General features: G+C 42.0%; 1 protein-coding gene across 4 annotated transcripts in view; it reads left to right on the top strand.

Annotated features, from left to right (window-relative positions):
* Nucleotides 1–24,814, top strand: part of ADGRA3 (adhesion G protein-coupled receptor A3) — a 132,656-nt gene that overhangs the window by 24,267 nt on the left and 83,575 nt on the right. For all 4 annotated transcript variants that reach the window (XM_061419785.1, XM_061419784.1, XM_061419787.1 and 1 more), the window contains exon 2: nt 13,153–13,224. In XM_061419785.1, the coding sequence (XP_061275769.1) occupies nt 13,153–13,224 (72 nt within the window). The remainder of the gene's footprint in view (nt 1–13,152; nt 13,225–24,814) is intronic.

Raw genomic sequence — 24,814 nt, 5'->3', positions numbered from 1 at the left:
CTAATTTTTAAATATTACTCAGGGACTTCCCTGCCAGTCCAGTGGTTAAGAATTCATGCTTCCATTGCAGAGGGCGCAAGTTTGATCCCTGGTCAGGGAGTCGAATCTTGGTCTCCTGCACTGCAGGGGCTTGCCTTGTAGCTCAACTGGTAAAGAATCCACCTGCAACGCAAGAGACCCCGGTTTGATTCCTGGGTCAGGAGGATCTCTTGGAAGAGGGCATGGCAACCCACTCCAGTATTTTTGCCTGGAGAATCCCCATGGACAGAGAAGATTGACAGGCTACAGTCCATGGGGTCACAAAGAGTTTTACAGGACAGAGTGACTAAGCACAGCACCTGCACTGCAGGCAGATTCTTCACCGTCTGAGCCGCCAGAGAAGCCCGAATAAAGCCAGTAAGAGCTTTTAAAGTTGTTCAGTTGAGCTTTGTCTTTTAATAGTGGCCAGGTGAGGGAACAGAATTACAACTTCCGTCTCGCACCCCCTTCCCCCCATATGACTCCCCACCCTTGTTTAGCCTTTGGGGGTTGGATGCTGAACCAGATGCCTGTGGCACTCATGAATGGGTTTACTCAGCGACACCTGATTGTTTTACAGGGCACCTGGAGCTTTACCTTTGGTGGACGTATGAGGCATTGTTTTAAGCGGGTCCCCTTGTGATTAAACGTCATCTTTCTTCCAGGTGAAAGGTGGTTGAGATTTTTCTATGGGTTTTGGCAACGTAAAGGGAAAGGCTAGCCTCCCTGTGTGCGGGGCTGGGATGGGCCAGACAGGAAGTCTGACCCCAGTCATGTAGCATCGAGAGAGGATGCAGGAGAGGAAGGGAGCCCTCCACTCTTAGGAAATGACTCTTTTACAACCCCCTCAGTGGATATACATTGAACCACACTTGTTTACTTTTTCTTCTTTCCTTCCAAAATTCTGTTGAAAATGACAGCAGAAACATGAAAATATGAACAGACCCATAACTAATGGGGCTGAAAACTGAGAAAGGTGCTGCAGTGCTCCAGGCGCACTGAGGATGCAGTGGAATAAATAAAACAGATGGGATCAGACTGATGGTGAAACTGCACGGCGCGGGAACTTACAACCCAATAGAGACAGAAGAGGGAGTAACTGCGCAAATGAATTTTTCTTCACAGGATCCTGGAAGATTCCCAAGAATTGAAACTCCAGGGAGTGGCAGCAGAAGTGGTGAGGAGAGTGATGGGCAGGGATGAATAGCTTGGAACCAGCTCTCATTGAGTTTGACTCAGCAGGCTTGGTGGTAGGGTTCGCCTCTGCAGCAAAGCCCTTCAGCGGAGTTCTTAGTAAGCTGGGAGATTTGTCCAGGCAGAATACCGGTAGCTTACTGTAGCCAGAAGTTGAAGTTTTTGTCACTGAGGACCCCAGGTTTGTGTCCCTACCTTCCAAGGGTTATTAGACTTTGTGCCTTGAGATGAATGCTTTTTGCTCAACTCCCTTTCCTGCTTATTCCCCATTGTTTTCATATGCGCTCAAGAAACCACCTGCAGCGGGGAATCTGCATTGATCCAGACCCCCATTTGTAAAGATGAGCAAGCAACCGTGGGTCATCAGGCATGCGAGAGGAAATCAGCAGGATGATCAAGAAGTTAATACAGGAAACTTTTAATTCCTAGTCTCAGATCCAAGAGAAGGACAAATCCAGAAAGCAACAGCTGTTGAGGGAAAGGAGTTACAGAGAAAAGGAGGCAATTGGAGACATTAACCGTGAGGTTGTAATGTTAGACTGTGGCGGCTGGGGCAGCACATGGGCTCGAGATTAAAATAGGAACTGCATCAGACTGAGAAAATTAGTGGTCGGGAAAACTGAGCCGAGGATTTCTTCTAAAATTCAAGGCAGAAGGTTTAAGAACTATGAAGAAGAATTGAGAGATGTGAAGGATGGGTCTACGAGAGCCTGTATCCAACCAACTTGAGGAACAGATGGAGAAGAAAAAAGCAGCCAATATTTGCTGCTAAGATGCCATCAACAGTCAGATGCCTGTTTCCAAACAGCTTTTTTCTAAGGGAGCTAATTTCTCTAAAAATGTCGGTGTTTTTTTCCCACACCATGAAATACCACTTCTTCAGTACTGAAGTGGACACCCAGCCATCTCATTTAGAAATCTTCTGAAGCACTTGACCATTCTTGTCATGCATAGTGTCATCTTAATACAAAACTTTTTATACTGTCCTCTGAAAATAATTTCAAACGTGAAAGTTGAAAGTAATAATGGGCAGAACCCTCATTTTATACCCAGATTTGCCAGTTTTGACTATGAATAACATTTTACCCCTTTACCAGTCCCCTTTTCTTTTCTGTGTATAAATGATAAATGTATTTTAAGATATTGGACAGCATGGTGCATGTATTGTAAACTACTGAGCTTTTTATAAAAGTGATCTTGACTTTTTCTTTTGCATCTTTAGCCTTGGCAGTATAATTTGGCTGTTTGTAAGGAATATTAGGGTTTTATTTGTACTTTTTATTTGGTTAATTTAACAAACTTCCTCCACCTCCATTGAATCATGCTTCATTGAAGTTTAACTGCTTCCCTTATAAATTCACTGCAGCTTATGAGAGATGGGAGCTGCTTGAATGATAGTTCTCCATGACACATGAATGAATCCCACCAGCCTCTCCTAAATGTTAAATTCTGGGAGATTTAACATTTCTGCTGCCTTTAATTATGCTGACTGTCATATAATATGCAGTCTCCCATTACATGACTTTTTATTTCAGTGCTGTATCATGGTGAAACCTTAATGTATCAACATTAAGCCATCATTAAGGATTCAGACTTCACATTCAGCCACAGTTTGTGTATTTGCCAGTAAGAACAGCTACTGATAACTTATTCCTTTTTCTAGCAGCTGGACATTTTTTTTTAATCTCTATTTTAAGATGCTCCTAATTTTAGAAGGGTTAAAATGTGGGGTAAAGTATATTAAGACAACTTTTACTGCAATATTAAAAGAGGAAGGGGCTTCCCAGGTGGCTCAGTGGTGAAGAATCCGCCTGACACGCAGGAGATGTGGTTTCAATCTGTGTGTTGGCAAGTTCCCCTAGAGGAGGGCATGGTAACCCACTCCAGTATTTTTGCCTGGGAAATCCCATGAGCAGACGAGTCTGCATTGGGTTGCAGAGTCAGACACCACTGAACACACATGCACATAGAAGAAGAAATCTAGGCGTATTCTGGTAGATTGTTTTTTATTCCTGCCCCCGTCCCCTCCAAACTTTTTTCAGTAGGTCTCAGAGAAGAAGGAATGAGCATGGGACTGAAATTTATGTCTCATCTGTATGACTGGGTGCTTGGATATTGTAGATGTTGTATCATTAATCCCTTATAGAGGGATCTTTGAACATAGAACTTTAAACCCAGCCATAATTTTATTTCACTCATTTACCGGACAGAAATTGTAGGTGTCTTATCAGTTGGATCCTCTGGAAAGCACATGCCGGAGTGGGGTTAGAAGAATAACTCTGGAAACTATCTCGGGGGGTAGGGGAAGAAGGAGATGAAGCAGAAGTTATGGAAAGCCTCTGGATTGGGATGCAAGTCTAGCACCTGTGAAAGGAGAGGGAAGGAAGGATGATTGGGTGGTGCAGACTACCTGCAGCTATGAGAGGGTTTTGGCCACCCGGCAGGAAGCTCTGGTGCAGAGCAGGACCACTGTGGAGTCTGTACCGACCAGGGATGGAGAACCTGCTTATCACTGTGGAGCTCAGTCCTGGACTGGCATTGCTTGCAAAGTGGGTGGCCTCTGCTTGGAACTGAGGCAGATCTTCTGGACAGTCGCAGCTGGAAGTGGTCAGTTGCCTGCTCTTCTGAACAGGGTCTGTCCGGAAGGGAGATCTTAGTACTGCACCTCCCTTAGCCCTGTGAGTCTCTCGTGTATCAGGCACTGTTTGACTCTTCACTCTGCTACTTGGTCTGAATATGAATCTGCGCAAGTTGCCCAGCTTGCAAATTTTCTGTTGTTACTGTCTTTGAAAAAACAATAGTGCCTGTTTCATAGTGTTCTTGTGAGGAGTAAATGAGTGTGTATCCATATGGAAAAGAATGGCTGCAAGATAGACTCTCTCCAGTGTTCACCATCATGATCTTTTTTTGTGGGGATGTGGTGACAGTCATGTTGAAAAAGATCCCCTATGCTTTATGGATTTTACCTTGTCATAGGAGACATGTAAATAGACCAATATCTGAGCAGAGTAATTTCAGATGGTGAGAAGTGCTGTTAAAACAAGGTGATGTGACAGAGCGAGGACAAAACATTTTTTGACCCACAGAGACAGAACATACCACCCAGAATTCTTTCTGCAGGAATGAATGAATGCATCCAGTTAACAGAAGGATGCACTGATGAACAGATAACATGTGGGGCAAAATGTGTGTAATTGCTGATGCCTTGCAGAATTAAATGTGATTTTAAAATAAAGATTATTCAAATCAATGGAGACTTTTGAAATGCAGTAGATACTCTTATTCTTACTTGGTAGGAAGAATTAATTTAGAAATTAGCATTTGATTTTCATTTGCCTGGAAACAGAGAATAAGCTGAGACAGAGTACACTAAGACAAGAGTTGGCAAACTTTTTCTGTAACGGGCCAGACAGTAAATATTTTAGACTTTCCTGGCCAGTCTCCTTCAGTACTCCTCAAGTCTGCTGTCAGCATCAAAGCTGCCATAGACAATATGTGAACAAATGAGCATCGTCGTGTTGCAATAAAACTTTAAGAACACTGAAATTTGGATTTCATAGATTTTTTTCATGTATCATAAAGTATTATTTTGGTTTTCTTTCAGCCATTAAAAAACATAAAAAACCATTCTTAGAGCCCATGGGTTGTCAAGAAAACAGGTGGCGGGTTGTATTTGGCTGCCCCAAGAGAACATGGGAAATAACCAGTTTTCATTAATGGGATAAATGAAGCAAAGTACTGAACATCACTTCTGAGGAGTTAACATTTCTGGTTTTAGCTTATCACAGGTGGCCCTAAAGGTTTAGGCAGTGTGCCCACTGTGTAAGTTAGTGATTCAGAAGCATAGCCTGGCCATATTGTCTATTTTTCTTGCACTTGATAAAGATGTAGCAATAACAGGTGCTCTTCTACATGATAAATCTAGTAGAAAATCAATTTGTATTATTATTTTAGCAAATCAAAAGTCTCAAGGGATGGGACCGTTTAATATGTAAATATATGCCCTCGGTCTTCAGTGTGTCTGATCTGTATGAATAGCTAAAAGCTTCCTCGCCACCACCTCTGCGCCCCCATCCCCCATTCTGCATGGTATCCATTTAATGGAGGACTTAAACCAATTCCATATTCCTGGGGCCAACTTAAATATTCAGTAATTAGCTTTTATAAACAATAGAGCAATGCATAATTTTGTTATCTAAATATATAATTATATTTAACATGTACTATATTTTGTACATGTGCAAGTATGTCTTTTGGAGAAGGAAATGGCAATCCACTTTAGTATTCTTGCTTGGGAAATCCCATGGACAGAGGTGCCTGGCGGGTAGGCTACAGTCTCAAAAGTGTCAGTCATGACTTACTGGACTAAACAACAGCAACAAAGTATGTCTTTTGGGTAAATTTCCAGAAGGGGAATTAATGGATCACATATTATATATGCATTTGTGTTTTTGCCCTCTATAGTGATCGTACTAATTTATTGCTAAATGTGAGTGGCTATTCCCGTCTGAGTCCAAATGTGATACCACATTTTTCCCCATTCTGATAAGTGATTTATGGCATCCTCTTTTACTAAGTTGCGTTTCTTTTGTAATTAAGGCTGTATATCCCTTCATGTGGTTGTGATCCACTAGTGTTTATTTTCAATGAACTATCTAGCTTTTGCTAGATTTTCTATTGGGGATTTTTTTTTTTAAAGAGCTCTTTATACATTTGGGAAATTAGTCCTTTGTCTTTGATAGTGGTTGTAAATATTATGTATTTTTTAACAGTTAGAACTGGACATGGAACAACAGACTGGTTCCAAATAGGAAAAGGAGTTCGTCAAGGCTGTATATTGTCACCCTGTTTATTTAACTTCTATGCAGAGTACATCATGAGAAACGCTGGACTGGAAGAAACACAAGCTGGAATCAAGATTGCTGGGAGAAATATCAATAACCTCAGATATGCAGATGATACCACCCTTATGGCAGAAAGTGAAGAGGAACTCAAAAGCCTCTTGATGAAAGTGAAAGTGGAGAGTGAAAAAGTTGGCTTAAAGCTCAACATTCAGAAAACGAAGATCATGGCATCCGGTCCCATCACTTCATGGGAAATAGATGGGCAAACAGTGGAAACAGTGTCAGACTTTATTTTTCTGGGCTCCAAAATCACTGCAGATGGTGACTGCAGCCATGAAATTAAAAGACGCTTACTCCTTGGAAGGAAAGTTATGACCAACCTAGATAGCATATTCAAAAGCAGAGACTTTGCCAACAAAGGTTCGTCTGGTCAAGGCTATGGTTTTTCCTGTGGTCATGTATGGATGTGAGAGTTGGACTGTGAAGAAGGCCGAGCGCCGAAGAATTGATGCTTTTGACCTGTGGTGTTGGAGAAGACTCTTGAGAGTCCCTTGGACTGCAAGGAGATCCAACCAGTCCATTGTGAAGGAGATCAGCCCTGGGATTTCTTTGGAAGGAATGATGCTAAAGCTGAAACTCCAGTACTTTGGCCACCTCATGCAAAGAGTTGACTCATTGGAAAAGACTCTGATGCTGGGAGGGATTGGGGGCAGGAGGAGAAGGGGACGACAGAGGATGAGATGGCTGGATGGCATCACTGACTCGATGGACATGAGTCTGAGTGAACTCCGGGAGTTGGTGATGGACAGGGAGGCCTGGCGTGCTGCGATTCATGGGGTCGCAAAGAGTTGGACACGACTGAGCGACTGATCTGATCTGATCTGATGGATTTTTAAAAGTAAAATAATAAGCTTTAAAAATATAAATATACTACGTTTAAGAACATAGTTTTGTTTACACTTTTCCTTAGATCTGGAAAATCTTTGATTATTATGCCTGTATATTAGGTATATCTGCCTATCTTCCAGTTTCTCTTTTTCCTCTTTCTGAGGTTGCCCTTGTTTTCACATGTGCCTCTGAGTCCTCTTTTCTTTCTCTTCTGGGACACCCATCACTGTGTTTAGAGCCCAGCCTAATCCAGGATGGGTTTTATCTTGAAACCCTTAACTTCATTGCAGATACCTTATTTCTAATTAAGGTAGCATTCACAAGTTCTTGGTATACCTTTTGGAGTCTTCCCTGGTGGCTCAGTATGTAGAGTCTGCCTGCAATACAGGAGACCTGGATTTGATCCCTGGGTTGGGACGATCTCCTGGAGAAGGGAATGGGCAACCCACTCCAGTATTCTTGCCTCGAGAATTCCCTGGACAGAGAAGCCTGGTGGACTACGGACCGTGGAGTGACAAAGAGACAGACATGACTGAATGACTAACACTTTCACTTTCATACGTTTTGAGGAACACCATTCAACCCACTCTAATGACCCTATTTATCTTTTTTTTTTCTTATTTATCTTTTTTGACTATGTTTTTTTTTCTTTCAGGAAATTACATTGATTTTAAGAGATATATTGCTAACGTTTGCTCTGAATATTTAATGCTCTTGAAATACATTTTCAGTTCCTCTTAAAAGGAAAATGATTCTGTGTCTTCTGCCATACAGAATGTGGATGCTATGAATAGCATTCCATTCTTGGAGTTGAAATAGCATGCAACTGAGGAATTGTAATGCTGAATTTTTATTTCTTTCTGCTCCATAACCTTTTGATTTAAAAAAAAACACATGTCTACATTGTGTCTTATTCCTTTTTTCCATGTTTCAGGCATAAATTACACACCAAACTAACTTGTTTCTGGGTTAAATGGTAGCAGCGGACATCAAACTCTTCTTTTTTTTTTTATATGTTGGTCCCAGAAATATTTTTATCAAAATGGCATTTTTATTTATTGCTCTGATTACTTTTACTGTATAACAAAAATTATACTACTGCTGTTCTATTATACATTATGGTTACAAAGATTTGATAAATCAACATATTCACTTTACTAAATCTACATTATTGTTTTAGTTATTTAATGGAAAATTACTACAAATAACATGACATCAAATTAGTTCACAAACCTGGCCATTTCAAAAATAGTGAACCAGATGATTTAGAGCATATATTCAACATTACTGGACTTTACATTCTTAGGTTCAACCATTTTCAAGTTCCATTTAAGATCTAAGAGTTATAGTAATTTTTAATTTCCCTGAAGCATACATTTAACCACATCATTGATAAGTTTTTCAAAAAGAAGTTAGTCAAATAAGCAAACAGAAAACACACCTCATAGCACCTTCATCTTGGTCTACTTAAAAGGAAAAAAAAGAAAGAATTATCTTGTGAAGTCTTAAGATTAAAATACCCTAAAACATCTTATAATTTAACTCTTCTTGTGTTTGAATTCCAGAGGCAGGAACCCATAAAAGCATTCCTGAGTGTTGCCTGTTGATCGTGTGGTGGTAACGTCATCAGTATAGAACAGAAATGAGTATATATAAGCTTTGTAACTCTGGTCAAGTTTACATTTTTCATTTAGTTACCTCCTAGAAAGTTTGAAATTTCAAAGGTTCCAGCAAAAATATTATGAATAGGTTTTAGGTTTATAATGATACATGATATTATGCACTTACTAGTTCCGCAGTCCCTCTGTCTCAAAATTGAGTATAAAAACTGTCTGCAGAGTAGATTTATTCATACCGATCCTGTTTTCTTGCAAAAATCCTTAAACACATCAAGTAATATGTAGACTGAATATATTAACATGAGGTTGTAAACTATATTTTTAAGGTTACAGTTATAACTTTTTAAGTGTGATAAAATATCTTCCCTTTTACTCTCGTCAATAAAGTCTGTCATTTATCATACTAAAGCCTTTATGACTGAGCAAATGACAGGCCTTTTGCTGAAGCAATACCAAGTCTCACTGAGTGTAATTCAGTCCGCATCCTGGCAGTTTTTCCCAAGATATGTCTGTGTGTAGGTTTCATTCTTCATTCTGAAACAGCATAGTGGTGGCAGTGAGCTTGGTAGCTTTGTGTAGTTTTCCTTTATTTCCTTACTTTTGGTTCATTGCTAGTAAATTCTCAGTCACCATCAGTTTCTTCAGCTTTGCTCATTACAACATGAATAATTATAAAAAATTAAAAATAAGTTGGGAGGTGCTTCTTTTAAGAATGGAGATCATTCTTGCCTAATCTCTTCTGTCTTAAAAATGATGAAACAGAAGTCTATGTAGAAAAGTGAAGTGGCTTGTCAGAGACTGAGTCATGTATTACTGGTGAGGTCTCAAAAGCCTGAGATAGCAACCACATTGTTCTTTGCACTACTTTTACTGCCTTTTAAGTTGCAGTCACTACATAAACCTTTTTTGAATGTAAATAATGAAATGTGAGCTTTTAATCTCAGCAGAAATAAAGTATTCCCTACTTCAATGTTTAAGATATACTCAAAATCAGCTCAATTTGAAGCTATACTTGGTAATTAAGATTCTTATGTTTATCATCAAAGTCTGTTTCAAAGAGAATCATTCTAGATATTTCAAAATACTGCAAGATTATAAAGACCAAGAGAGAAGTAGGAGCCTCATCACCAAGATAGTGATCATTGTGATCTATTTCTTCCAAGTCTTTTTTGTCTCTGCATTATATTCATTCCAGTCAATGGTGTCAGTTTTGTTCTTTGCTTTTTAACTGATTATAAGCATTTTCCTTTTTATCAAGTTTCTTTTAAAAGGATCATTTTTTAATGGATGTGCACAATTTTGTTGTTTGATATACCATCATTTGTTTAACTCCCCCTTTTACAAAAGCTGAACTCTTTGGTATAAATCATGCTTAAATTAGATCATTGAATATATTTCTTGTTGGATTTGGTGACCTCTTAGCTTAGGACCCCTGCCTGTTTAGGAAGGCAAGGTTGGCAGCTCTTGGGTATGGACTGCCGGAGAAATGCCGTTACAGTGACCTCTGCAGCCTTGTCCAAGTCCAAGTCCGTGTTTGCTTTTGCTCATGCCTACTACTTTACTTAAAGTCCTTTTGCAGCTTTGATTAGATAAAATGATGTTTTAATTGGCATGTTGTTGATCACCATGTTTTTCTTGGTTCCAGTGGTTCAGGCCTTATCCTTGCTTTAGTAACAGGTTGGAGGAGAAGAAAAATAACTCCATAGTGATATGCTTTGATTGCCGGATGCATTTTGACCTCAGAAACATTAAAATGAGGGAAGATGTGTGTCTTAGAACCAAGGAAATAGAATTTGCAACATTACACTCATCGAGCATGTTAGGTGTTTTCTTGCTTTCTTTCTAGAATTATATGAGGTATCAGTAGATACTGTTCTTCCCATTTATAAATGAGGAATTGTGTTACAGAGAATGGAGTGACTTGCTCATGACCAGTGTAATTGAACATGATAGAGCTGGGCTTCAAGCACACATAAGCTTGACTTTATCGCAAAAATGCTGTGAAATGTTAATCTGCATTAGCTGGTTTTTTTTTTTTTTTTAACTTCAAACTAAAGAACATCAGTCAAATGGCTATTTCTTTTTGCTTGCTTTCATACACATAATGGACTCTTTTGTTCTAAAGAAAGATGAGAGTAAACAAAATGAAAATGAGTGCCTGAAACCCCATGACCCAGGGGTGTTCTGTTAACATTTGTACGTACAGTGTTGCCCATTCTGGACTGGGGGCAGCCCTCAGCCTGGACCCAGTGTGAAGGGTCTGCCCCTGAAGTTGTACAGCACCTTGTGGGATGGAGAGTTTTCTGCCTAAAATGCCAGTAAGGGTGTCTCTTGACCAGCATTGGTCTGTATTGAAGAACAGGGGGTTTGGAGTGAAGTGTGTACCAGGGTTCCTATTCCATCTCTACCATTTCCTAGGATGGTCTTGACCATTAATTGAACTCTTCTAAGGCTGTTTTTTTTTTTTTTTTCCATTTATTTTATCTCGTTATTTCCACTCTCCCAAGTAAGGTAGCTTTAACATTTCCCCCTTCTGTGTGGAAATTCCTTATTGGCATGCAAGATGCAAAAGGAGCATAGTTACAAAGCCTAGAGAGGAAGCAAGACCGTGTGCGCATTGTCTGGTCTTAGGCAAGTTCTGCCACGGTGGTGGCTCGACCAGGACTTCTTTTAAATCATTTTTTTGTTTCCAGTTTTTTAAAGAACATCATCCTAATCCATGAGTTGTAGTATTGCAGTACAGCTACCTGTTTCTGCCTGTGAATGTGTGCAAAAAGTATAATATTTTCACACAAACTTATATGCAGAGTACATCATGAGAAACACTGGACTGGAAGAAACACAAGCTAGAATCAAGATTGCCAGGAGAAATATCAATAACCTCAGATATGCAGATGACACCACCCTTATGGCAGAAAGTGAAGAGGAACTAAAGAGCCTCTTGATGAAAGTGAAAGAGGAGAGTGCAAAAGTTGACTTAAAGCTCAACGTTCAGAAAATGAAGATCATGGCATCTGGTCCCATCATTTCATGGCAAATAGATGGGGAAACAGTGTCAGACTTTATCTTTTTGGGCTCCAAAATCACTGCAGATGGTGACTGCAGCCATGAAATTAAAAGACGCTTACTCCTTGGAAGGAAAGTTATGACCAACCTAGATAGCATATTCAAAAGCAGAGACATTACTTTGCCAACAAAGGTTCGTCTAGTCAAGGCTATGGTTTTTCCTGTGGTCATGTATGGATGTGAGAGTTGGATTGTGAAGAAGGCCGAGTGCCGAAGAATTGATGCTTTTGACCTGTGGTGTTGGAGAAGACTCTTGAGAGTCCCTTGGACTGCAAGGAGATCCAACCAGTCCATTGTGAAGGAGATCAGCCCTGGGATTTCTTTGGAAGGAATGATGCTAAAGCTGAAACTCCAGTACTTTGGCCACCTCATGCAAAGAGTTGACTCATTGGAAAAGACTCTGATGCTGGGAGGGATTGGGGGCAGGAGGAGAAGGGGACGACAGAGGATGAGATGGCTGGATGGCATCACTGACTCAATGGACGTGAGTCTGAGTGAACTCCGGGAGTTGGTGATGGACAGGGAGGCCTGGCGTGCTGCGATTCATGGGGTCGACTGAACTGAACTGAACTGAAGTTGCAAATGGAGAAGGCAATGGCCACTCCAGTGGTGCTCCCCACTCCAGTACTCTTGCCTAGAAAATCCCATGGACGGAGGAGCCTGGAAGGCTGCAGTCCATGGGGTTGCTGAGGGTCAGACACAACTGAGCGACTTCACTTTCACTTTTCACTTTCATGCATTGGAGAAGGAAATGGCAACCCACTCCAGTGGGTTTCTTGCTTGGAGAATCCCAGGGACCAGGGAGCCTGGTGGGCTGCCGTCTATGGGGTTGCACAGAGTCAGATACGACTGAAGTGACTTAGCAGCTTAGCAAGTTGCAAATAATATTCAGTATTATCTAGTGAGCAGGGGCTGCTCCAGATGCGGTGTGTGGGCTGCTCGTTGCGGTGGCTTCTCTTGTGCAGCACGAGCTCTGGAGCACGTGTAGGCTCAGTAGTTGTGGCTCATAGGCTCAGTTGCTCTATGGCATGTGGGCTTCTCCTGGATTAGGGAACAAGCCAGTGAGTGTCCCCTGCGTTGGCAGGCCGATTATTTACCAGTGAGCCCCCAGGGAAGCCCTGTATTTCCTTCCAAGTCAGTGCTTGGTAGAGCTCTTTTTGTATTAAGTTTCCAGTTTTTAAGTAGATATTCAGTTTATATAAATTAATTTTGTAAATGTATATGACATTCTTTATTCTTACACTGAACTTAGAGCTGTTTTATGTTGACTTTTTATTTCAAATGTCTTGGTTTAGGGTGACAAGAACAATTTAAGGTGTGACAAGATGTGCAAATTAGCTATTTTGGGTTGTTTCTCAAAGAGAAGGAAGCTCCAATTTTTTTCAGGCATCTCAAAAATTCTTTGGGTAATAAGTGACTTCTTAGACTTCCTATAGTTTAAACTTAACAAGCTAAATTTATTTGATATTGATGATGTACATATATTAGGCAACTTACCTTTTTTTTTTTTTTGTCATTTTTAGGATTCTGAGTAACAATAAAATATCCGAGCTGAAGAATGGCTCATTTTCTGGGTTAAGTCTCCTCGAAAGATTGTGAGTATTTTTTTATTATCATCTCTTATTGGTATTTTGTTTAATACATTTCCAATGTAAGTCTGTTACTAAGCTATCAACTTTTCAAAATAAAATTTGTTTTCCCATTATGAAACATATGAGAATTTTTTTTTTTTTCAGAATTGAATTTTAAAAAGCAATACATTAAAGCAGAGGAGGGCGAGCTTTTGATAAGGGCCAGATAGTAAATAATTTAGGCTTTGTGGGCCGTGTGGTCTCTGTCACTGTGACCCAGTTATGCCACTGTCTGGAGAAAGCAGCCACAGACAGTACATGCACAAATCAGTGTGGAGGTAACTGTGCTTACAAAACAGGCTGTGCAGCATGGTTTGATGATGTGTGGCTTTTAAAGCCTCAGTGCTGTTTTGAAATTCTGTCATGAAATGTGTGTAGAATTAAAAAAATTAAGAAAAAAAAACCTCATCCAAGGGGAAGTACTTTTGTATAAACTTAATATTTTATTCAGCCGTCTTTGAATGGGATCCTTTTGTTTTGCTTAACAGTTAGGTCTAGTTTTGCTTCTGACCAGATGTGTGACAAGTGTCACTTATTTTTTGCCTTGGTGAATTTTGCACAGTGGATCTTTAATTTGCTTGTATGCTGAATGCTACTCTAGGATCATGTTTCCAATTCCCATATTACTCATACGCTTCAGATAACGTTTCAGATACAGCAGGGAGCTGGTCACACAGTGAGCATCTCCGTTTCTGTTGGATAACAGACTTCCTCATTTTCTTAGCTCTCATTTCTTCTTTTTCTCCACTCCTCTGTGGCCTTTCCTTGACCGTTTCCTTTGGTGTCTTCTCCCACAACTCATTCCCACAGGACTTCATTGCTTTGATCTCAGATGTGTTATTTAAGCACATAGCATCTAAAATTCTTCGTCTTTTTCTTTCATTGAGATCAAATGTCTTTAAATTAGGTTATATTAGGGCCTTCCAGCTCCCCTCTACTCATTTACACATACAGCAATGTGTTTACATTTACCTATGTAATATATGCATTTACATGTATATATAGCAGTGCATTCATGTGTGCATGTGTACATATAATCGTGTATATACACACATGTGTACACATACACACCTATAAAATGATCTTTACACAGTAGTGCTTAATTCTCAGATTTTTTTTTTTTTTTTTTCTGTTTTCATTTGAGGCTTCCTGTCTTGTTCCACATTGTCCGTTTGCTTCCGAGGATGCTAGCTGCACCTCGTGTCCAGGCCTTTCCTTGAGAGAACCATCCACTGGTTCTCTGGTCCAGTCACTGGTCCAGTAATGGGTATTTGACACAGTTGAATCCAGTTGAGATTTGCTTGGGGCTTTGGGGAGAGGAGTTTGCTCCCTGTCATCAGAAAGATGGTTGGACTTCTGGTACAGAAGCCACCATGCTGCGGGCTTGGGCAGAGCTGACGCACAGAGGAGAGTGGGGTAGGCCCCTTGGGTGAGTGGAGGGGAGCTGGCACGACCTCCCTGAAGCAGGACTCCCTCTGGACTGTTGGAGTCGTAAGAGGTGGCATGATCCTGTTTAGTTTTCTATTCCTTGTAATAAAAGTCATCGTGCTGACAGATACCCTGTCACACGCAGCACAGTATCAGGCCCTGCATATAGGTGTTCAGTGATGCAGGATCAGTGAGGTTTGCCCTTTCCAAGAGAAGGGTAATGGGCACTCCAGGGAGCTGTGGTGTCTCTTGTGTTCAGAAACATAAGTTACTTTTGGCACCAGGATTGCTCTGGTGGTTCATGCACATCAGAAGTGTGGACAGCATTGTGGTAGTGGGGGTTTTGACCTCAACATAGAAAATCCGGGGGTACACAATTCAGCCTGTGGCAGTGATGTAGTATTTTGATAGATTCAGTTCAGTTCAGTTCAGTTGCTCAGTCGTGTCCAACTCTTTGCGACCCCATGAATCACAGCATGCCAGGCCTCCCTGTCCATCACCATCTCCCGGAGTTCACTCATGTCCATCGAGTCAGTGATGCCATCCAGCCACCTCATCCTCTGTCGTCCCCTTTTCCTCCTGCCCCCAATCCCTCCCAGAATCAGAGTCTTTTCCAGTGAGTCAACTCTTTGCATGAGGTGGCCAAAGTACTGGAGTTTCAGCTTCAGTATTATTCCTTCCAAAGAACACCCAGGATTGATCTCCTTCAGAATGGACTGGTTGGATCTCCTTGCAGTCCAGGGGACTCTCAGGAGTCTTCTCCAACACCACAGTTCAAAAGCATCAATTCTTCGGTGCTCAGCTTTCTTCACAGTCCAACTCTCACATCCATACATGACCACTGGAAAAACCATAGCCTTGACTAAACGGACCTTTGTTGGCAAAGTAATGTCTCAGCTTTTCAATACGCTATCTAGGTTGGTCATAACTTTTCTTCCAAGGAGTAAGCGTCTTAATTTCATGGCTGCAGTCACCATCTGCAGTGATTTTGGAGCGCAAAAAGATAAAGTCTGACACTGTTTCCACTGTTTCCCCATCTATTTCCCATGAAGTGATGGGACCAGATGCCATGATCTGTGTTTTCTGATAGATTAACCCATGTATATTTTCCTTACCTGTTTCCTAATTGCTCTGCCTCAGGAGAATGGATAACAGAACAGAAAAAAAGACTCTTTGACCAGTGAGTTCCTGAAGTCTTAGTCCAAGTGTAGAAAAGAGGTTTCAGTAGGTGTGAAAAATTATTCCTTACCTTGATACATACTCTGTGGGCTAATTGGGGAGTTAGAGGGAGTGTAGATAGAGCTTACATGCTGGTGGGTCCCCAGGAAAGAGCTCTGTCTTTGTCTTCCTCCCTGTTCCTCCCTGGGATGAGGGGGAGACAGGCGAAAAGACAGGGAAAAAGATCACGTGAAGTCAGTAAAAGGTTCTGTATCCAAAGGGGCATCTGAGGCCTCTTTCCTGGGGAAGCAAAATCCCAGATTTCCCAGGACCCAGCATGACGTGGGAGCAGGAGAGCTGATTGTGTAGCCATTGAAATGTGTGGGCTAGGACCGTCTATCGAAGGGTTTATCGAAGGGTTTGTCGAAGGGTTTCCTCAGGGAGCGGCAGGATAGGTTTGGGGCTTGTTATTGGAGAGAGGGCGCATGCTCTGCAGAATCCTGATGGTTGCCAGGAAGTACTTGAGAAGCGTCCTGGGCTGGTTCTGGGAACCCAACTTAAGACTGAGCTAGCCGGATAAATGACTTCTTGTTTGTATAAATGACATCATTTTCAAATCTTTCAAAAATTACCTGAAAACACTGTAGCAGACTTATTCCTTTAACACTTCCCAGAATGGGATGTGGTATAAAAAGCAAGTAGTAGGTCAAGGAATTATTCAGACTAGGGCCAAAACTGTAAAAGCCTGGCCTTAAAGTTCCTGTAGCCAGGCCATGCAGAATAAGAGAGGGGCTTAGTAGTGCTGGGTAGGGTGCCTGGAGTAGAATAGTAGGGGCTGGCTGGGTTGAACTAGCTGGCACGTGGGCCCCAGCGATGGAGTAAAACCTGCGAGGCAAGCGGTCTTGGCAGTTCTTTTGGGTTGAAGAGTGGATTTCTTAAGAGGATTCGTTTTCTCTTTTTTTCCACAAAGTAAAACTGGTGCGGGTGGACACACTCCTTCTTACAAACTCCATCTAGAAAGGAACCTATTTCTTTAGGCTTTGTTCTTTGAAATGTTTGGTTTTCGTTTGGGAGCTTTCTTGTTTTCCATCATTTGTATTTGCTTTTGTCCCTCATAAGAAAGTAGCAGAGTGTGTGGTGTGTGTGCTTGTCTTTAAAAATTTTTATTTGAGTATAGTTGATTTTCATCATTGTGTTAGTTTCAGGTGTACAGCAAAGTGAATCAGTTATACATGTACACACTCTTTTATTTTTTTAGATTCTTTTGAGTTTTTCTTCAGGGTTTGGGGTTTTTATTTTTAGGACATAATACCTCTTTCTGACATCTTGGAAACTAGTTTCCTAGTGATGATCTACTTTTTTAAAAGATTAATTGGCATTCTTTTAAAAGTGTGTACCATGGATAACTGATATAGATTTATTGTATCATGTTAATTTAAACCATTAAAAAGGTAAATGGTCTAACATCAAGGCTTGGTACAAGTATTGTCTCAATCATTATTAAGTCCTTCCTGAGTAGCTAATCTAAATTTGTTTAGCAGATATTTATTAATTGCCCACACTGTTTTCGGATTGGGATTCATTGGTGAATCCCAATCCTTTGTTGTCAAAGGTCCTGTCTTTAAAGAGTTTATGTTGTGATGGGAAGAAATAGAATAGACATAGCAAGCCAATTGATAGCATAAGTACAAGTGCCCCTGCTCCAGGTTCCATCCTGCATGGTATGGAGGACTGACTCTACTATACCATTTTACGTAAAGGACTTGAATGTCTGGATATTGGTGTTTGTGGGGGTCCTGGAACTAAAGGAATGACTGTACTATGGGTAAAGAAACACAGAGCAGGGAGTGGCGTTTGTGCACCTATGCACTGTGTATGTGAGGTTTGTATGGTGATAGTGTGAAGGCTTAGAGCAAGTGATTGAGCCTTGAGGAAAGAATATTATAGGCAGCCGGACCTGCAGGTGCAAAAGCTGTGCTGTGAAACGTGTTGCTTGTGTTTGAGGAGCAGCAAGGAGACCAGAGTGAGGCCAAAGAGGTATTGGTGGGACAGATTCTAGAGGGTTATTGTAAGGACCTTGGCTTTCACTGTGAGCTACTGTGAGCAGTAGTCATGTATGGATGTGAGAGTTGGACTATAAAGAAAGCTGAGCGCCGAAGAATTGATGCTTTTGAACTGTGGTGTTGGAGAAGACTCTTGAGAGTCCCTTGGACTGCAAGATCATCCAACCAGTCCATTCTAAAGGAAATCAGTCCTGAATATTCATTGAAAGGACTAATGCTAAAGCTAAAGCTCCAATACTTTGGGCACCTGATGGGAAGAACTGACTCACTGGAAAAGACCCTGATGCTGGGAAAGATTGACGGCAGGAGGAGAAGGGGATGACAGAGGATGAGATGGTTGGGTGGCATCACTGACTCAATGGACATGAGTTTGAGTAAGCTCTGAGGGTTGGTGATGGACAGGGAGGCCTGGTGTGCTGCAGTCCATGGGGTCACAAAGAGTTCGGACATGACTGAGCGACTGAACTGACTGACTGACTGACTGACTGTGAGCAGAGGGGCTTCCCAGGTGGCGCTAGTGGTAAACAACTCGTCTACCAGTGCAGGAGACGAAAGAGATGCAGATTTGATTCCTGGGTCCAGACAGTCCCTTGAAGAAGGGCATAGCAACCCACTCCAGTATTCTTACCTGGAGAATCCCTTGGATGGAGGCGCCTGGCAGGCTTGATCCATTGGGTCTCAAAGAGTCAGACACGACTGAAGTGACTTAACACTCACGCACTGTAAGCAGATGCTCTGGCTGCTGGAATGAGGGGTTGGGATAAGGAGGAAGTAGGGAAGTGAAACGAAAGTTGCTCAGTTGTGTCCGACTTTTCGCAACCACATGGACTATACAGTCCATGGAATTCTCCAGGCCAGAATACTGGAGTGGGTAGCCTTTCCCTTCTCCAGGGTATCTTCCCAATCCAGAGATTGAAGCCAGGTCTCCCACATTGCAGGCAGATTCTTTACCACCTGGGCCACAAGAGAAGCCCAAGAATACTGGAGTGGGTAGCCTATCCCTTCTCCAGCAGATCTTCCCCACCCAGGAATCGAAACGGGGTCTGCTGCGTTGCAGGCAGATTCTTTACCAACTGAGCTTTCAGTTCAGTTCAGTCACTGTCCAACTCTTTGCGACCCCATGAACCGCAGCATGCGAGGCCTCCCTGCCCATCACCAACTCCCGGAGTTCACCCAAACTCATGTCCATTGTGTCGGTGATGCTATCCAACCATCTCATCCTCTGTCGTCCCCTTCTCCTCCTGCCCTCAATCTTTCCCAGCGTCAGGGTCTTTTCAAATGAGTCAGCTCTTCTCATTAGGTGACCAAAGTATTGGAGTGTCAGCTTCAACATCAGTTCTTCCAAAGAACACGTAGGACTGATCTCCTTTAGGATGAATTAGTTGGATCTTCTTGCAGTCCAAGGGACTCTCAAGAGTCTTCTCCAATACCGCAGTTCAAAAGCATCAGTTCTTAGGCACCCAGCTTTCTTCATAGTCCAACTCTCACATCCATACATGACTATTGGAAAAGCGATAGCCTTGACTAGACAGACCTTTTTGTTTTTGAGCCTTCAGGGAAGTGTTAAATCTAAGGTAATTTAAAGCCCATAATCTCTGTTTAGAGACTAGTGCCTCACCTGGACTGGTGGTTGTCCAACTTTGTGTGCAGTAGAATCACTTGGGAGGACTTGATAAAGCACAGACTAGAGCTCCTGATACTGTGTTGGTTTTTGATGTGGCTGTGAGATGTCCAGATGTAGGTGTTGAGTTAGACAGCTGTGTATGCAATAGGGAACTCAAGGGAATGGTGAGGTTGGGCTACAGATACAGTTGTGAGCCTAGAGAGGGGTGGTGATGATTGCCTCAGAGAAAGTAGTTGTGGCACACAGGCTTTAGTTGCCCACGAGGTGTAACATCTTCCCAGCCTAGGGATCAAACCCGCGTCCCCTCCATTGGCATGCAGATTCTTACCCACTCTCCCACCAGGGAAGAAAGACTTAGCTCTTTTAACAACTGTTAAGATACTCCTTTAATTTTGTTTATGCAATTCTTGTGTGCCTTTTCATTTATATTTTAATGATACAACATTCAGATTTAGCTGTATATCCTCAACTTAGACTTGTGTTTACTAAGTCTGGAAGTTGTGGGTTGGTAAAGGCAGGGAGGGAGGGCAATGTTAAATGAAAGAATTTGACTATAAATATCTTTTGGCAATGCCTGATTAATATGGCTACTATTAAATATTATATAATATGTCAAGGATTTTTTATTATTGAAGAAAAAGTGCATCTTTAAATCATATTATAGTCCTCGGTTATTCATGAGAGGTATTTTGTAGAAACACATGCAGTACATCATTGACCACAAATTTATGTACTGCTTTAGCTAAATCACTTCCCGTTGTAGATACTCTTTAAAATCTGATAACTGAAACATATGTATTAAAAAAATAGAACTGACATTGTATATTTCTTTTTGCAGAACTTTTTGCTTATATAGGTCAAAAACATTGATTCAGGTTTTTCCTAAAATCATATCTTTGCAATAAAGAATTGGGGTCGGTTGTGGTGGGGGAGGTGGGTGGGGAGATGAGAACTAATAAATTGAGCCTGAGGACTAGTTGTAATTCATGGGACTAAAAATAGTGGGAACAGAATTTGTATTAAAATTTTCAACATACAGAAAATTGAAAGAATGATGTAGTAATCTCCCACATTACCAATTTACCTGCTCAGTCATTAATAACAGCATGTCATCATTGTTTTCCTTTATATTGGAGTATGCCTACATATACATGTTTGCTGAATGATTTGAAAGTCACTTGCAGACATCATGACCTTCTGCTTTTATTGAGAAATATTAGTGCTTATGAATGAGATGCAGCAGTTTCTACATTGTCTGACTATGAATATATCCTAATGATTTTGTGGCTAGCTGTAATTGACTAAAAAGACTTTTATGGTGAGGGTCAGGTAGTGTAATCCTGTCTCTCAGCCATGGTTTACTTTTCCATCCATTTATCATCTGTCCCAGCCTGTTCTGGCTGCTGTAACGAGATGCCATGAGCTGGGTGGCTTATGAACAGCAGACGTGTATATCTCTCAGTTCTGGAGGCTGAGAAGTCCAAGATCAGGGCTCTGGCAGGTTTGGTATCTGGTAAGGGCCCACTTCCTACTTGGCCGTCTTTTTGCTGCAGTTTCTCTCATGTAGTGGAAGGGGAAGCGGGAACTCTCTGGGTCACTTTTACAAAGGTATTAACCTCATTCATGAAGTCTCTACTCTTATAACCTATTCACCTCCCAAAGGCCCCATCTTTGTGGAACATAAAATCTGAGTTCTGATTAATGAAATACTTACTTAGTAATGGTAACCAGAATAGACTCTATACTATGTTAAAAGAATGTTTCCTGTATTTTATAAATACAGGTATTTGCAAGGTACTTGGGGGTTCAGTTTTATGTAGAAGAACCTGGCTCTGATTTGTAGGGGGGGTGGAGTGGGATTGCGGTTTTGCTGCTAGCTTACAGAAGAAGGCTTAATGCATAAGGTTGAGTGTGAGACATGGAGAAGGCAGAACAGGGTTTGTTGGTGGATGTTTATGTGCACAGGCGTCACTGGTTGCGCCTCCAGGGAAGAGTTCTTGAGAATTTCTGGTCAACTTCCATTGCCCGGTATGAAACAGCATTGAGAGCACAGGAGGCCAGTGTGGATGGCACTGGGTTGTGGAGAGAGTGTGGGTTTTCAACAGCGACTGACCAGTGCAGTGAGGAGCAGAGAGCCAGTTTCTTCAGGCTGTTTTTGTGAAATTGCCAGGAAACCTGCCTACAAACCAGTCCTAGTGGTGCAGCTTTGTCTATATTGGTAGTTCGAATGAGCCATTAAGGAAAAAGAGCATGTTATGAAGCAGGCCAGACAACGGTTAGTTTTCATCAGCTGATGTCAGTAAAATTGAACGTGCCTCCCTCACTGGATGACAGGAAACACGTGGATCTGAGCCTACTGCAGTGACTTACCCAGTGTCCTTTTCTTAAGCGCCAGTAGACCAAACAGGTCAGATGCCTGAGGAAGTGAACTGAGTATTTTTCTGTTGAGTAGTTTAGGCTGCTTCTCACAGGCTAGACTGCCCATGGTAGGGCAGTAGTGACAAATGATCCCAGAGACACGTCACCTCAGTGTTGTGATAGCAGGCGGCACCAGTGGTCCAGGATCTGCTTTCAGGAAAGCTTTTTATTTCTCAAATAAGTGAGGTACTGAAGGACCCGAGAGGTACATGCTACCCTGGGTTTGTATTGCCCTTTGCTCTGCATTTTTGCATTGTTTCACCAACTCAGTGTGTGTGTGGGGGTGGGGGTGGGGGGTGTAAGTCACTTTAGTCTTGTCCAACTCTGAGACCCTGTGGACTGTAGCCCATCAGGTTCCTGTGTCCATGGGATTCTCCAGGCAAGAATACTGGGGTGGATTGCTATGCCCTCCTCCAAGGATCTTCCTGACCCAGGGATTATGTTTACTGCATTGGCATGCGGGTTCTTTACCACTAGCGCTACCTCGGAAGTCCAGTTATGAGAATAATGATGGATAATTAGGATTGACGTCAGAAGCTCACACATACATGGAAGGGAAAATGTTGCCTTTGTTTGGGAAAGACTCCCAGGTGAAGAGAAGTTGGGAAGGGTTTCTGTTCACAGTCTGACCTGAGGTGCTCTGAGAGATGACCAGAGGCCACTCAGGCCTCCAGTGGGCAAGGTTATGAGTGAGTCCTGATGAATGGGCCCACTTTGGGTGTCTAGTAGAGTTGAACTGTGGGCCAGCCATTGGCTGGCCTGTGGGAAGCGGGCCACTGTTCTCCTTCTCAGTGCTCCTGCGGCTGAGGATCGCTCTCTACAGATGTTAGCTGGACTCTTGTGTGGGGTGACTGGAGAGTTTCAGCTGAGCCCAAGCAGAACCTTTGAAAGTGAAAGTTTCTCAGGTGTGTCCGACTCTTTGCAACCCCATGGACTATACAGTCCATGGAATTCTCCAGACCAGAATACTGGAGTGGGTAGCCTTTCCCTTCTCCTGATCTTCCCAACCCAGGGATTGAACCCAGGTTTTCCGCATTGCAGGTGGATTCTTTACCTGCTGAGCCCAAGCAAGCAGAACCTTTAGTGATGGGCCAAATCTGCCCTGGAGGAAGGATCTGGCTGTGATGCTCACTGCTGCCCCCAGTGGTGGTGTGCTGGCATGGAAGGGCCAAGCACCGGAGGAGAGTGGGGATACAGTAGCCTCCCCACCCCATCCGAGGTTTCAGTTTCCACAGTTTTATTTACTCATGGTCAACTACAGGTGGAAAATATTAAATGGAAACTTCCAGAAATAAACAATTCCTATGTTTTAAATTACACACCATTCTGAATTAGTCTGATGAAATCTCACACCATCCCACCCAGAGCGTGAATCAACCCTTTGTCCCTCACATCCTGCTCCTCAGTCCCTTAGTAGCCATTCCGGTTATCAGATCCACTGTCAAGATATCTCAGTTTGTGTTCAGGTCACCCTCATTTTACTCAGTAACAGCTCCAAAGCACGAGAGTACTGATGCTGACTGTTTGGATGTGCTGAAGAGAAGCTATATGACACTTCTTTTAAGTTAAATGGTGAAAGTTCTTGACTTAATAAGGAGAGAAAAAAACTGTATGCTGAGGTTGCTAAGATCCATGGTAGGAATGACTCTTTCTCTGAAATTGTGACCAAAAAAATTGTACTCGTTTTGCTGTTATATCTCACATTGCAAAAGTTATGGTCACAGTTGTGGTAAGTGCTGAGGGAAAAGGCTTTGCGTGCATGTTAAGTCACTTGGTCGTGTCCGACTGTGTACAACCCTATGGACTGTAGCCTGCCAGGTTCCTCTGTCTGTGGGATTTCCCAGGCAAGAATACTGGAGTGGGTTGCCATGCCCTCTTCCTGGGGATCTTCCTGACCCAGGGATCAAACCTTTGTCTCTTATATCTCCTATATTGGCAGGCGGGTTCTATACCACTGGCAAAAATGGAAAAGGCATTGCATTTGTACAGTAAGATATTTTGAAAGAGAAAGACCGATTTTATAAACTTTTATCATATTGTTATAATTCTGTTTAATTGTTGTTGATTGCTTACTGTGCCTAATTTACAAATTTTGTCATAGATATGTATGTATAGAAAAAAGGCATAGTATATAAAGGATTCGGCACTATTTCAGTTTCAGGCGTGCACTGGGAGTCTTGGAACGTATTCCACATGGATGGGGGGACTGCTGTCCGTTGTGATTGCTGTCAGATGCCATTGCATGGAGGACTGGTGCATCTTGGCTTTGAGCTGTATACTGTGAAATAACACACTGTTTTATAGAAAGCCTCGCCTTAGAAGTCCTGGGAGGAAGAAATATTAACAACCAAATGGTGTGAATTTTAGAGTGTATAGTTTTGAAAACGATTTGAAAATTTTTAATTTAATTATCCTTGTCACCAGTACAGTCTGATTTATTTCGATAATTAAAGTGTAACATACTAAGGAAGAGACTGTAAAAATAATGTATAAGATTGTCATTTAGTCATAACTTTGAATTGGACTAATGCTATGCTATGCTAAGTCACTTCAGTCATTTCCGACTCTGTGCGACCCCATAGGTGGCAGCCCACCAGGCTCCCCCATCCCTGGGATTCTCCAGGCAAGAACACTGGAGTGGGTTGCCATTTCCTTCTCCAATGCATGAAAGTGAAAAGTGAAAGTGAAGTCGCTTAGTCCTGTCCGACTCTTAGCGACCCCATGGATTGCAGCCTAACAGGATCCTCCATCCATGGGATTTTCCAAGCAAGAGTACTGGGGTGGGGTGCCATTGCCTTCTCCGGAATTGGAGTAATACTAAGATGCATATCTTTTTGACATATACCTTTATTCTATATTGCCC

This window comes from Bos javanicus, chromosome 6 (genome assembly GCF_032452875.1).
Source record: "Bos javanicus breed banteng chromosome 6, ARS-OSU_banteng_1.0, whole genome shotgun sequence".
Taxonomy (NCBI): Eukaryota; Metazoa; Chordata; class Mammalia; order Artiodactyla; family Bovidae; genus Bos; species Bos javanicus.
The sequence above is the reverse complement of the archived record's forward strand: the minus strand, read 5'-3'. Positions and strand labels throughout refer to the sequence as shown.